The sequence below is a fragment of the Acinonyx jubatus genome, chromosome A1 (assembly GCF_027475565.1).
Source record: "Acinonyx jubatus isolate Ajub_Pintada_27869175 chromosome A1, VMU_Ajub_asm_v1.0, whole genome shotgun sequence".
In the NCBI taxonomy this organism is placed as follows: Eukaryota; Metazoa; Chordata; class Mammalia; order Carnivora; family Felidae; genus Acinonyx; species Acinonyx jubatus.
In genome coordinates, this window is record NC_069380.1 from 186,216,077 (window position 1) to 186,229,896 (window position 13,820).

The following is a 13,820-nucleotide window of genomic DNA, read 5'->3' on the forward strand; positions in this document are numbered from 1 at the left end:
GGAGTCAGAAACTGAAATCTAAGAAGCCTCTTAATTTGTTGGTGTCTTAAAAGCACAAGGCTATACTATATTTCAAAAGTGTGTGTGTGTGTGTGTGTACACAACATATGTGTACACATACTGAACTATATATGAAGTATATATATGTAAACACTAACCTATATATATATATATGTACTTTATATATATTTATGTATACTTTATACCTATATAGTAACTATTCCCCCATGAGATAACCATAACTTTTATCCTGCTTATAGGACTTTGCATTTGAGTGGATAGATAAGTAGGTAAAAAAATAAAAGGTAATGAAAATAATTTGAAAAATATCAGGCAAAAATAAATGTTCTAGTTTTATTTGGCACTTACTTCATATAAGCCTTTGTGCCTAAAAACTGAGCCATGTGAAGAAAGAGTTCTTGTTCTTTTTTTCAAGGAGTTTAAATTTGGGTGATAAGACATTTTTCTGGGTATGTACATATATATTATTTAGATAATATAAAATAAACATAAACATGTTTAGCTATATGATATATAAATATCTGTATAATTGAAACAATACTACAGTTTATTTTTTTAAATTTTTTTTATGTTTATTTATCTTTGAGAGTGTGAGAGAGCACAAGTGGGGCAGAGAGAGAGAGAGACACAGAATCTGAAGCAGGCTCCAGGCTCTGAGCTGTCAACACAGAGCCTGACTTGGGGCTCAAACTCGCAAACTGAGATCATGACCTGAGCCAAAGTAGGACGCTTAACCAACTGAGCCATCCATCCAGGTGCCCCGAAACAATACTACAGTTTAGTGATTGGCCTGTACCAGTGTTAAGAACTCTGAGAGGATTGGTGATTCCTGGAGAAAGGATTCACATTACCTGTCTGTGTGCATATATTTGTTCAGCTTGAGCTAGCCTAAAGGGTTTAGAACAAAAGAGAGTGGGACAGAGGCATTTCTGGTGGAATGTAAGAATGTTTGTATTTTTCTTAGAATACAGTTAATGAACCATCTTTGCTTATAATGAGGAAGAGATGTTGACAAGTTTAGACCAAGAAATTGGGAGTAGAGGAGCTCAAAAGCCAGGCTAGGAAGTTTAGAACAGGTTTTGGCAATATTACCCTAGCAGAGCTGTAGAAAGATTAGGCAGGCCATGTCCAGGATAGATTAGGCACCAGGAGAGGAAGACCGGCTAGTAGGTCCTACATATAACACAGTGGTTCATAGTTTTTCACCCCCAAGCCTGACAGATGTGAGGATTAATAATATAGCTGTTCACTGGAGCACCATTCCTCTTAGTAATATTGTACTCACAGTAGCAGAGATTTTCATCATGGCACAGTGGGTGGAGAAGATGTCTCATGACTTAAAACCACAAATTACTCTTGAAATTGCTAAGGCTTAATGCTACAAAAGCCTAAAATCACTTTGGAATTGGTAGGAATGAGAATGGAACCGAAAGCTAACCATTAGGGAAAAAACAAAAAAAGAAAAAAAAATGATGGCACTTGGCAATTGACTGTGGAGAGAAGAGGTGAGTCGGGGGCTTTGAAATACCAAGCCTATGACACTTGCCCTGAAATTTAGGACAGTGACGGGCATGGACAAGGATGCTCAGTAAACTGGGAAATGTAAGCACAGCCCAAAGACCTATCAGTTGCTAATGTGATCATTGTGCTCCTGGGTGACAGGTACTTTAAAGAAATACTTTTCTTTCTCTAGGAGTTTATGGAAACACTTCCGTGCGGTGAGCCTTTGTTTATTTTTACTAGTGTTCCCTGCTTATATGGCTTACATGATTTGCCAGTTTTTCCACATGGATTTTTGGTTGCTTATCATTATTTCCAGCAGCATTCTCACCTCTCTTCAGGTAAGCCTAGGAGTAACTAACTTTCTGCAATAACTGATTTTATTTTCCTTCTTGAAAAGAAATTAAACTTCTTCAGGATTAATGATTAGAAGTAGCCTGTTTAGGTGATCACTTCCCAACTTATTTGTCAGAAAATATTACACTGATTTCAGCATAGGAGTTAGATGGTAGGTTATTAAAATACCAGACCTGTCTATGTCACTGTATTTTTGTTACCAAGGTAATTAAACTTTGCTGGTTTTTTAAATGATACACAACTATCATGTAAAGCTTAAATTAATAAGGAACTCTAAAATATTAAAAGATTTTATAAATTGTTTGGAGCTCATTTTTAAAGTAAATACCTACTCAGAAATATCTTTTGTGTCATGGTATATATAAATATATGACATACGTGTGTATCACACATGTGTATATATATACAACTGATAATACTGCCCTGGAAATGAAAACCTTGTTGTAGTTTGAAGGTGGCTCTTTGCTACTAGATCAGTAAAAAGTAACAAAATATAGCACTGGCAACACAGATTTATTCATTGTTCCCTGTAGGGGTAAAGGTTCTTTGAAAGTTGAGGAACATGTATGACTACAGAATTAGGACAATTTAGATGGAACTTTAATAGGTTTTGATGATCTGGGGAATAAATGGAAAGGATGAGTCAGAAACTAATCAGAATCATTTTTAAGAAAGTTATGTCTCAAGGTGTGGCTTTCTGATAGCGAATGCCTGGATTACTGAGAGCACCCACATTTTAATGACACCACTGTCTCTAGGTATTAAATATGGCACCCTAAAAGTATTTAGGAATGTTGTTATTGCTTAAAGTCTATGCAAAGCCTTTATTAGTGGTAATATTCTGTTTTAAAATAATGTGATTTTTTTTTTCCAGGTTTTGGGAACACTTTTTATTTATGTCTTATTTATGGTTGAGGAATTCAGAAAAGAGCCAGTGGAAAACATGGATGATGTCATCTACTATGTGAATGGCACTTACCGCCTCTTGGAGTTTCTTGTGGCCCTCTGTGTGGTGGCCTATGGTGTCTCAGAGACCATCTTCGGAGAGTGGACCGTAATGGGCTCAATGATCATCTTCATCCATTCCTATTATAATGTGTGGCTTCGGGCACAGCTGGGGTGGAAGAGCTTCCTTCTCCGCAGGGATGCTGTGAATAAGATTAAATCATTACCTATTGCTACAAAAGAGCAGCTGGAGAAACACAATGATATTTGTGCCATCTGTTACCAGGTAACTTGCACAGTAAGAATCCATTTGGGTGGGTCATACAATGTATCTCCTGGGACTTTAACCATATTAACCAAGTTTAAGTTAAATTTCTAGGCAGAATTATTTCCTGGGTTTAAAAAAAAAAAAGAAAAAAAAAGGTTTCAAAGATTATTAAAGACCTGATAGACTATTTCTGTTTTATTTCTAAACTAAGTTTTTAATTTAGTCCAAGTTCTAATTTATTGTTATTTTCAACATTGCTCACCCATAAATAAAGGAAAAACAGGTCAGGTGTATTTTATATTTACTCCTGAATACACACACACACACACACACACACACACACACACACAGATATATGTACTATCAAGTATATACTATCAGGAGTCAGCAACTTCTGAAAAGTGGTGTGCCAAGATTCTGACTCTTTTCCTTCTGGTATTTCCAGGGTGGGGAAGAAGTATTCATTTACTTAACATAGTTGGAGAGAGTGCGTGTTTACCTGTGGGTTGATGGATATCTGAGATGGAGATAGCCTGTGTGTATGGACGTGGGGTAGAGGCAACCAATTGGTATGGCACTGTAGTCGGCCTTCCTGGCATCTTTGGCATGTGTGCCACGAATAGCTGATGATTGCCCTCTATTAAAACTGAAAGATAGTATGTAAAGGAGTTTGGAAATGTCACAACAAAAAAATAGGCCTAGAGTTTAGTCCCCAATAACCTGTGCAAGGGGGTGGTTGAGTAGCAGCTTTTATAGCTTAACTGTACTGTCAGAAATTGTTCCTTTAAAATTGCTCTTAAAGAGCGTGTGCTAGGGGAATAAAACTATAGATGGTGTCACTGAGTATGAAGGAATGTTCTTTCTCCAAGGCTGCTCTACGGTTTAATGGGGTGTGTGTATCTGTGTTTAAGACTATCTAGTACAAGAATTTTGTCTAAGAATAAAATGCAACTACCACTTTTTTATTGTTACTAGAACATACCTTGGGTACTCACAGAATAATGTTTTCCAGGTTGATTTTTGCATTTGGGGGAACTAAGGAGTATTGTAGGTTCCCCCCAAGTGAAGGGGTCCTGGTCTTAGTTCTGGTTCCTTTGTGCTTGGTAGCCCTGTTGTATGCAGGACAAAGCATGTCAAAGACCCATACATCAGCTTTAGCAGCCCATACCTAAATGTTCCATCTCTGGGATTTAAGAGTCCTCTTTTTGTATTTCCTGTTGTCACATCACTTTTTTGAGGTGCTAGAACTACCTGCTGATATCACACAGAAAATGAAAGTCAAATTGCTTAACTTCCCAGCTGGCTGCTTTTCCTTGGATGGCTTTCTGCTTAAAAGTTGACTCCCAGATGTTACCAGTTTTTGGCAAGGAATTTATGTGACAACTACAACTCCTTGTTTTGAGACTTCAAACAAAATTAATGGTTGTGTCACCAAATGTATATGTTTGCAATTGAAGCATCATGTCCTCAGCCTTCTCTCTTTAAATATTTCTTCTGCAAGGAATATTAATGCAAAATACACCACTTCTTTCTTATTGCAATAGTTATCAAACTTGAGTGTGCATAAAAGTCACATGGGTGACCTGCTGTAATTACAGATTTGTGAATGCCATCTTCAGATATCCCAATTCAGTAGAACTGGGGTGGCCCAGGAATGTGCATGGTTAACAAGCACTCTGGTGCTTGTGATGAAAGTTGAGAAATGCTGGTTTATACCGACCTTACCTTGAAGACTGCGTTACATTGTCCCTAATGAAATTGCTACTTCCTTGCCAATATCCTGGTGTTATGTGGCTGACTTTGTCTCCTTGCCAGTAATTTCATCATGGAATAATCTGTCCAGCTGTGTTGAAGCATTACTGTGGAAAGTCCTGCCTTCATCAGATTTTCTGAGGTTCTAATTACACTCATGCCGTGCCGGGGGAGACCCAGTAATCACACTGCAATAGTTGTGTGATGCTCATGTTTCATACTGAGGCAGAAGCCAGTTAAGTTAGTTTCCTTCTCATTTTCGGTTTTTACTTTCTTTTTTATTTACTTAGGTAGTGGTTCTTGCATTTTGGTATAAAGGGGTCTCTGATGGCAGGAGGATTATTATTGTAATCTAAAATGAGTTTTATTCTAAGATCTGTGTTACAAATTTTATATGGGGAACTTGTGGGAAAGAAATGATGAAACTAGAACTTTTGGGATTAGCAACAACGATTTTAGATAATAGACATTTATGAGATACCTTTCCTCCTGCTTCTAGGACATGAAATCTGCTGTGATCACACCTTGCAGTCATTTCTTCCATGCAGGATGTCTCAAGAAATGGCTGTATGTCCAGGAGACCTGCCCTCTGTGCCACTGCCACCTCAAAAACTCCTCCCAGCTTGCAGGGTTAGGAACGGAGCTGGTTCCACAACCTCATGTTGGAGCTGAGCAACACATCATGCTTCAGGAAGGTACTGAACCTCCAAATCAAGAGCATCCTCCAGGGACTGGGATGCAGGAAGGTTCTAGGGACAATAAAGAATGCATTGTCACACGATCAGATAGCCAGGAAGGGACTTGTGATCCTAAGGAATATCGTGTTAGTGCAGAAGATGAAGTATGTCCTGTTGAGGTCAGCCCAGAAGAAAAGAAGCAGAAGTAATGCTTTGATACTCTGGAGAAGTTAACTCAACTATGAAATTCGCACTCAGATTTGAGAAATGAATGTATAAGATGATGAGGCAGGAGACTTGACATTCCAAGAATCTGACCCAGGAAGTACTCTCAGTGGAGACTGCTGGCTTTCATCCCCTTGACATTGTGGGAGAAATTTTGCAATGTATGCTAATCAAAATGTATTTCTGTATCCTATGCTGATATAGAAGTTTGCCAACAAAATTCAGCCTTAGCAGCTTCAGAAATTGCCCCTGACTTGGAAGGGATAAATAAAATCACATTTGAGTGCTTGAAAGGGGCTAAAGAAAGAAGGATAAAGAGCATCAGGACAGCGTGGGAAGAAGCAGGCCGAAGCAGAACAGACCTCTCACTTTCTATGGAACAGGATCATTCTTGTTACAAAGTATGAGTAGTGACCAGCCCTTGTCACCAACCCCTTTCCCTTCGTTAATTGGGACTCAGTCAGGTGATAATTGAGTTTTGTACAGCACTGAAATGAAATCAAAGATGTAGGAGCATTGATTGTATTCAAAGATTGAAGCACGCTCATACTTCGTATGTGCTTTAGGGGGTGGGTGGGCACTTGGGCCTTGCGGGTGCATTCATGTAATCTGAGACTCTTGAACTTTATGATGGAGTCTCCAATATTTTGATGTATATGAAACTTTTGTTAATATATTGTATACTGTGTTGGCTGTGTGAAGTAAACTAAAACTCTAATGAACACTTTGGGGTCCACGTTCGTGTAGGAGACCAAAGTGGGAAGGGCTTTAGGGCACTGATAGAGGCCCTTAAGTGTACTTTTCAATGCTGTGTAATGTTTAATTCTTGCAACTGAATCAAAACAGTGTTAAATTATGGCAATATTTGCACTTTGGGAATGAGTACATAACTGTATGATCACACTCTGCAAATGCCAGTTTTAAAGCTGTTAATAGACTTTGCACCTTTTCTTTGACAAGGATGTGTCATATTTAAATTTTTACATTCATCATGGCTACAGGTAGAACTGGGGAGGGGGGAATGTAATTTTTTATGGGAATTTTGATATGAAAAGAAACTAGTCATTTATTTATACAATAGGCTTGGCTCAAAAAGTGTTTTTCAGACTCGATATTCCTAATGTGGGATGTGACTTTATTTTATTTTTAGTAGCAAATTTGGATGTAGACTGACAGACATAGCTGAATGTCTTAATAAATTTAAATTTGAAGATAACTGTGTTTTGTTCCTGTGATGGTTATTATTGTGAAGTGCTTGAAATCGTGTTCTTAGGAGGTTTTTGTTTTTATCCAACCAGATTTCTTTTTTTTTTTTTTAAATATTTATTTATTTTTGAAAGACAGTACATGTGTCAGGAACAGCAGAAAAAGGGAGAGAGAATCTTCAAGCAGGCTCCACGTTATCAGCACAGAGCCTGACACAGGGCTCACTCTCAGAAACCGTGAGATCATGACCTGGGTTGAAATTATGAGTCAGAAGCTTAACCTACTGAGCTACCCAGGTGCCCTGTCCAATCAGGTTTCTTATATCTTGATCCCTGTCAAAAATGCCCTGCAGGTGGCAAAACTTTTTGATTGGAAATGACCAGCTCTTTGAAATCTACACTGGTGGAATCAAACCTAGCTTTGCATCAGAATATTTGAGGAGCTTTTTAAAAAAAGTACATATTTCATGGATAGGACTAGAGGGTATTAACACTAAGTGAAATCAGTCAGACTGAGAAAGACAAATGCCATATGATTTCACTTACATGTGGAATCTAAAAAACAAAACATGAGTAAGCATACAGAAAGAATCAGACCTATAAAGTCAGAGAACTGATGGTTCCCAGACAGGAAGGGAATGGGGGAGGGGCAAAATGGGTGGAGGGGAGTGGGAGGCACACACTTCCAGTTAGGAAATGAATAAGTCACAGGGACGAAAGGTATAGCAGAGGGTATATAGTCGATGGCATTGTGATAGCACTGTGTTGTGACAGATGGTAGCTACACTTCTGAGTGTAGCATAACGTAAGAGATGTCTAATCACTGGCACACACCTGAAACTAACATAACATTGTCAACTATACTCCCCCAATTTTTTTCTTTAAAGAAAATTTTAAATTTTTATTTATTTTTTAAATTTATATCCAAGTTAGCATATAGTGCAACAATGATTTCAAGAATATATTCCTTAATGCCCCTTACCCGTTTAGCCCATCCCCCCCCCACGACCCCTCCAGTAACCCTCTGTTTGTTCTCCATATTTAAGAGTCTCTTAGGTTTTGTCCCCCCCCCCTTGTTTTTATATTATTTTTGCTTCCCTTCCCTTATGTCCATCTGTTTTGTATCTTAAAGTCCTCATATGAAGTCAGATGATGTTTGTCTTTCTCTGACTTATTTCGCTTAGCATAATACCCTCTAGTTCCATCCATGTAGTTGCAAATGGCAAGATTTCATTTCTTTTTGATCGCCGAGTGATACTCCATTGTAGATATATACCACATCTTCTTTATCCATTCATCCATCGATGGACGTTTGGGATCTTTCCATACTTTGGCTAATGTTGATAGTACTGCTATAAACATTGGGGTGTATGTGCCCCTTTGAAACAACATACCTATATCCCTTGAATAAATACCTAGTAGTGCAATTGCAGGGTTGTAGGGTAGTTCTATTTTTAATTTTTTGAGGAACCTCCATACTGTTTTCCAAAGTGGCTACACCAGCTTGGATTCCCACCAGCAATGCAAAAGAGATCCTCTTTCTCCACATCCTCGCCAACATCTGTTGTTGCCTGAGTTGTTAATGTTAGCCATTCTGACAGGTGTGAGGTGGTATCTCATTGTGGTTTTGATTTGATGATAAATGATGTTGAGCATTTTTTTCATGTGTCGGTTGACCATCTGGATGTCTTCTTTGGAGAAGCGTCTATTCATGTCTTTTGTCCATTTCTTCACTGGATTGTTTGTTTTTTGCTGTTGAGTTTGAGTTCTTTATAAATTTTGGATACTAACCCTTTATCTGATATGTCGTTCACAAATATCTTCTCCCATTCCATCGGTTGCCTTTTACTTTTGCTGATTGTTGACTTCCCTGTACAGAGCTTTTTATTTTGATGAGGTCCCAACAGTTCATTTTTGCTTTTGTTTCCCTTGCCTCAGGAGACATTGCTGCGGCCAAGGTCAAAGAGGTTTTTGCCTGCTTTCCCCTATAGGATTTTGATGGTTTCCCGTCTTATATTAAGGTTTTTCATCCATTTTGAGTTTATTTTTGTGTATGGTGCAAGAAAGTGGTCCAGGTTCATTTTTCTGCATGTCGCTGTCCAGTTTTCCCAGCACCACTTGCTGAAGAGAGTGTCTTTTTGCCATTGGATATTCTTTCCTGCTTTGTCAAAGATTAGTTGGCCATACGTTTGTGGGTCCATTTCTGGGTTCTCTATTCTGTTCCGTTGATCTGAGTGTCTGTTCTTGTTCCACTACCATACTGTCTTGATGATTACAGCTTTGTAATACAGCTTGAAGTCCGGGATTGTGAAGCCTCCAGCTTTGGTTTTCTTTTTCAAGATTGCTTTGGCTCTTCGGGGGTCTTTTCTGGTTCCATACAAATTTTAGGATTGTTTCTAGCTCTGTGAAGAACGCTGGTGTTATTTTGTTAGGGATAGGGATTGCATTGAATATGTAGATTGCTTTGGGTAGTATTGACATTTTAACAATATTTGTTCCTCCGATCCATGAGCATGAAATATTTTTCCACTTTTTTTGTGTCTTCTTCAATTTCTTTCATAAGCTTTCTATAGTTTTCAGTGTATAGATTTTTCACCTCTTTAGTAAGATTTATTCCTAGGCATTTTATGGGTTTTGGTGCAATTGTAAATGGGATCGATTCCTTGATTTCTCTTCTGTTGCTTCATTGTTGGTGTATAGGAATGTAACCGATCTCTGTGAATTGATTTTATATCCTGCAACTTTGCTGAATTCATGAATCAGTTCTAGCAGGTTTTTGGTGGAATCTTTTGGGTTTTCCCTATAGAGTATCACGTCATCTGCAAAGAGTGAAAGTTTGACCTCCTCCTGGCCAATTTGGATACGTTTTATTTCTTTGTGTTGTCTGATTGCTGAGGCTATGACTTCCAATACTATGTTGAATAACAGTGGTGAGTGGATATTCCTGTCTTGTTCCTGACCTTGGGGGAAAGCTCTCAGTTTTTCCCCATTGAGGATGATATTAGCATTGGGTCTTTCATATATGGCTTTTATGATCTCGAGGTATGATCCTTCTATCCCTACTTAAGGGTTTTTATCAAGAAAGGATACTATGTTTTGTCAAATGCTTTCTCTGCATCTACTCTCAATAGATGAAAGATCATGTGGTTCTTGTCCTTTCTTTTATTGATGTGATGAATCACATTGATTATTTTGCGGATTTTGAACCAGCCCTGCATCCCAGGTATAAATCCCACTTGGTCATGGTGAATAATTTTTTTAATGTATTGTTGGATCCAGTTTGATAGTATCTTGTTGAGGATTTTTGCCTCCATGTTCCTCAGGGAAATTGGTCTATAGTTCTCCTTTTTAGTGGAGTCTTTGTCTGGTTTTGGAATCAAGGTAATGCTGGCTTCATAGAATGAGTTTGGAAGTTTTCCTTCCATTTCTATTTTTTGGAACAGCTTCAAAAGAATAGGTGTTAACTCTTCCTTAAATGTTTGGTAGAATTCCCCTGGAAAGCCATTTCACCCTGGACCTGTTTGTTGGGAGATTTTTGATTACTAATTCAATTTCTTTACTGGTTATGGGTCTGTTCAAATTTTCTATTTCCTCCTATTTCAGTTTTGGCAGTTTATGTTTCTAGGAATTTGTTCATTTCTCCAGATTGCCCATTTTATTGGTGTATAATTGCTCATAATATTCTCTTATTGTTTTTATTTCTGCTGTGTTGGTTGTGATTTCTCCTCCTTCATTCTTGATTTTATTTATTTGGGTCCTTTCCTTTTTGATCAAACTGGCTAGTGGTTTATCAACTTTGTTAATTCTTTCAAAGAACCAGCTTCTGGTTTCATTGATCTGTTCTACTGTTTTTTTGGTTTTTATAGCATTGATTGCCGCTCTAATCTTTATTTCCTGTCTTCTGCTGGTTTGGGGTTTTATTTGCTGTTCTTTTTTCAGCTCTTTAAGCTGTAAGGTTAGGTTGTGTATCTGAGACCTTTCTTCGTTCTATAGAAAGGCCTGGATTGCTATATACTTTCCTCTTATGACCGCCTTTGCTGCGTCCCAGAGGTTTGGGGCTGTGGTGTTATCATTTTCATTGGCTTCCATGTACTTTTTAATTTCCTCTTTAACTTCTTGGTTAGCCCATTCATTCTTTAGTAGGATGTTCTTTACTCTCCAGTATGCTCCCCCAATTTTTTTTAAATTATGCATTTCTGAACCCGACTTCAGACCTACTGAATCAGGCTTTGGGGGTTTCTGAGAATGTGATTTTCAAAGCTCCCTAGGTAATACCGACACAGTTTTATGTTTAGAAAAGAAGTGGCTAGACTAGAATGCATTTCTCCCCTAGGTGTAGCTCGAGTTGCTCACCATCTTTGGTGAGCCAAGTTAGGCAAAAACAAGAGCAGATGGCTCCCTCTAGTGGTAGGCTAGAGGTCTAAAGACCTGGTTAGTGAGCTTGGACTTAAAACTGATTTTTAGCCTTTGTGTAAAAGGTATGTGTTCAAATATTAAATAAAATCACAGTTAAAGTTGAAATCATTGGGGTGCCTGCGTGGCTCAGTCAGTTGAGTGTCTGACTTCAGCTCAGGTCATGATCTCATGGTTCGTGGGTTTGAGCCCTGCATCAGGCTCTGCGCTGACAGCTTGCTCAGAGCCTGGAGCCTGCTTTGGATTCTGTGTCTCCTTCTCCCTGCCCCTCCTCCACTCATGCGCTGTCTCACTCTGTCTCTCAAAAATAAATAAAATGTAAAAAAAATTAAAAAGTTGAAATCATTTATGGCATAGTGAACTTGGCCGTCTTTTAGCATTGTTTACACTTCTGACCAAGTGTAACATTTTTATAGACCTTAAGAGAAGCACTCAAATGTTTTAATAAAGGTGGAGACTTCTTTGGCCTCAGTTTCATGTTATAATACACTTTTTACCTCCTAGTAGCACAGAGACCCCAGCTCTACTTACCACGTCATGTGAGCCTCTCAGCCCAGCACCCAGGAGGACACATAGCATTCTGATCCTTTCAGGAGAACTATATTATGTGGTCGTGACAAAATCTCTCAAAATCTCAGTGGCTTTAAACCAAAAGAAGTTTACCTGTCATGCACACAGCGTATGTGACCGCGAAGTTGGCAGGGGTGCTCTGTTTGGTGCGGACACTTTGGATCTAGGCTGATGGAACAGCCACTATTAAACCTTCAGGATGTCCATGGCAAAGAGAAAGGGCTCTGGAAGACCATGCATTAGCAATCCCAGGCTCCTCTCAGCAGTGGACGCCTGCCCCTTCTGCTTATCACCCCATGGCCTGAACTATGGCCTCATCAGCACAGGGGCATACAGTCTTCCTTCCGTTGCCTGGAAAGACAACACATTTGCAATGCTGACCACTACCACACCTCAGCTGGAGCAGCACATACTTTTATTTACATGTTATTCAGACTTGGGGAGCATACCTGTGAATGGTTCAAAGTGTACTGGTTGGGAACCTCTGACTTAATTGATTTCTTGTTCTGATATGCTGGGATGGTAGCATTGTGTAACGCCATCTGTATTTCACGTTCGTGTTTCCTGGTCATTTTTGTAATAGTTTCCAACTCACAGGCTTTTGACATACGATATAAAGTTTAACCATCTGTACGACTGAAGAGAAAACAAAGTTAAATTCAATTTCTCTCCTATTATACTTGATCAAATTAAATGAGAAAATATTACATCCTTCATGGGCCCTTTTTGGGTCCACTTACTGCTTTCCGCTGTTTTTCAGGCCACATGTATGTATTTTCACTCATAATCAGTTTTCTCTTAAGAACTTTTTATTGCCTTATGAATTTTGACATCAAAGTATGAAACAATCTAAACCTTCATTCTAGTTATTAACATGTATTTCTACTTTGTGTTGTTTTCATGTCCTAAACTTGTTCTAGTGATCTAAACCATGCTATAGGCACAGAATGTCTCTAGAGGCCTGATTTTCAAACACTGGACTGAACATGAGGCTCCTTGAGATCCCTCATTAGGGCTTCTGTGTTGTCTCTGAAGTATGCCATGTTTTCATGAGCATTTTACATCAGAAACACTCTGCTTTCCCTAAAGGTTTTGACATTATGTCAAATTGTGAATGTAATTGGTTAGGGGAGAAGGAAAAATTTTGTAGTTTTCAGGTTTAAAAGGAAGGTCTTTTTTTCCTACGGCTCTGGTAATGGGAAAAGGGCCTTACAGAGATTTAAGTATTAACACCTTATATGCCAAGGTAATAAACACACCTTTTAGCAAATAAGTTTTACACTCTCATTGCTTCTACTCTGGCTTTCATAAAAATAGAGTCCAATTTTAGAATCATGGCAAATTGAAAGTAGGAATTACAAGGTTTCAATTATTTTGTAAATCCTACATAGGTTTTAAAAATACATTTTCCTCATTTTGAAGCCCTGCTTATTATTTGGAAAACAAAGTATTTAAAAAGAATAAAAATAACCCATAATCTCCCTTTTGGAATTAGTCTTTTCAAGTTTCTTTTAAGAATTTTTTTTAATGTTTTTCATTTTTGAGAGAGAGAAAGTGTGAGCGAGGGAGGGACAGAGAGCAAGGGAGACATAGAATCTGAAGCAGGCTCCAGGCTCCAAGCTGTCAGCACAGAGCCTGATGTAGAGCTTGAACCCACAAACCATGATGAGATCATGACCTGAGCCAAAGTCAGACGCTTAACCGACTGAGCCACCCAGGTGTCCTTTCAAGTTACTTTTACATTCAGCGCTAACAGAACTCCCTTCATTGACAAGCATACCCCCACTTACCGAGGAGTCGCTTTTACTTCTATTTTTAAAGTCTACTGCCTATCATCAGGCATCTCAAATTCAAACATATGCCACACAATTCTGTAATCAGTTAAGG

General features: G+C 38.5%; 1 protein-coding gene across 1 annotated transcript in view; it reads left to right on the plus strand.

Annotated features, from left to right (window-relative positions):
- RNF145 (ring finger protein 145) overlaps positions 1-6,961 on the plus strand; it is a 57,937-nt gene extending 50,976 nt beyond the window's left edge. The window contains exons 9-11 of the mRNA XM_027033326.2: positions 1,715-1,862; positions 2,753-3,109; positions 5,343-6,961. Coding sequence (XP_026889127.1) covers positions 1,715-1,862; positions 2,753-3,109; positions 5,343-5,729 — 892 coding nt within the window. The 3' untranslated portion in view covers positions 5,730-6,961. The remainder of the gene's footprint in view (positions 1-1,714; positions 1,863-2,752; positions 3,110-5,342) is intronic.
- The last annotated feature ends 6,859 nt before the right edge of the window (positions 6,962-13,820 follow it).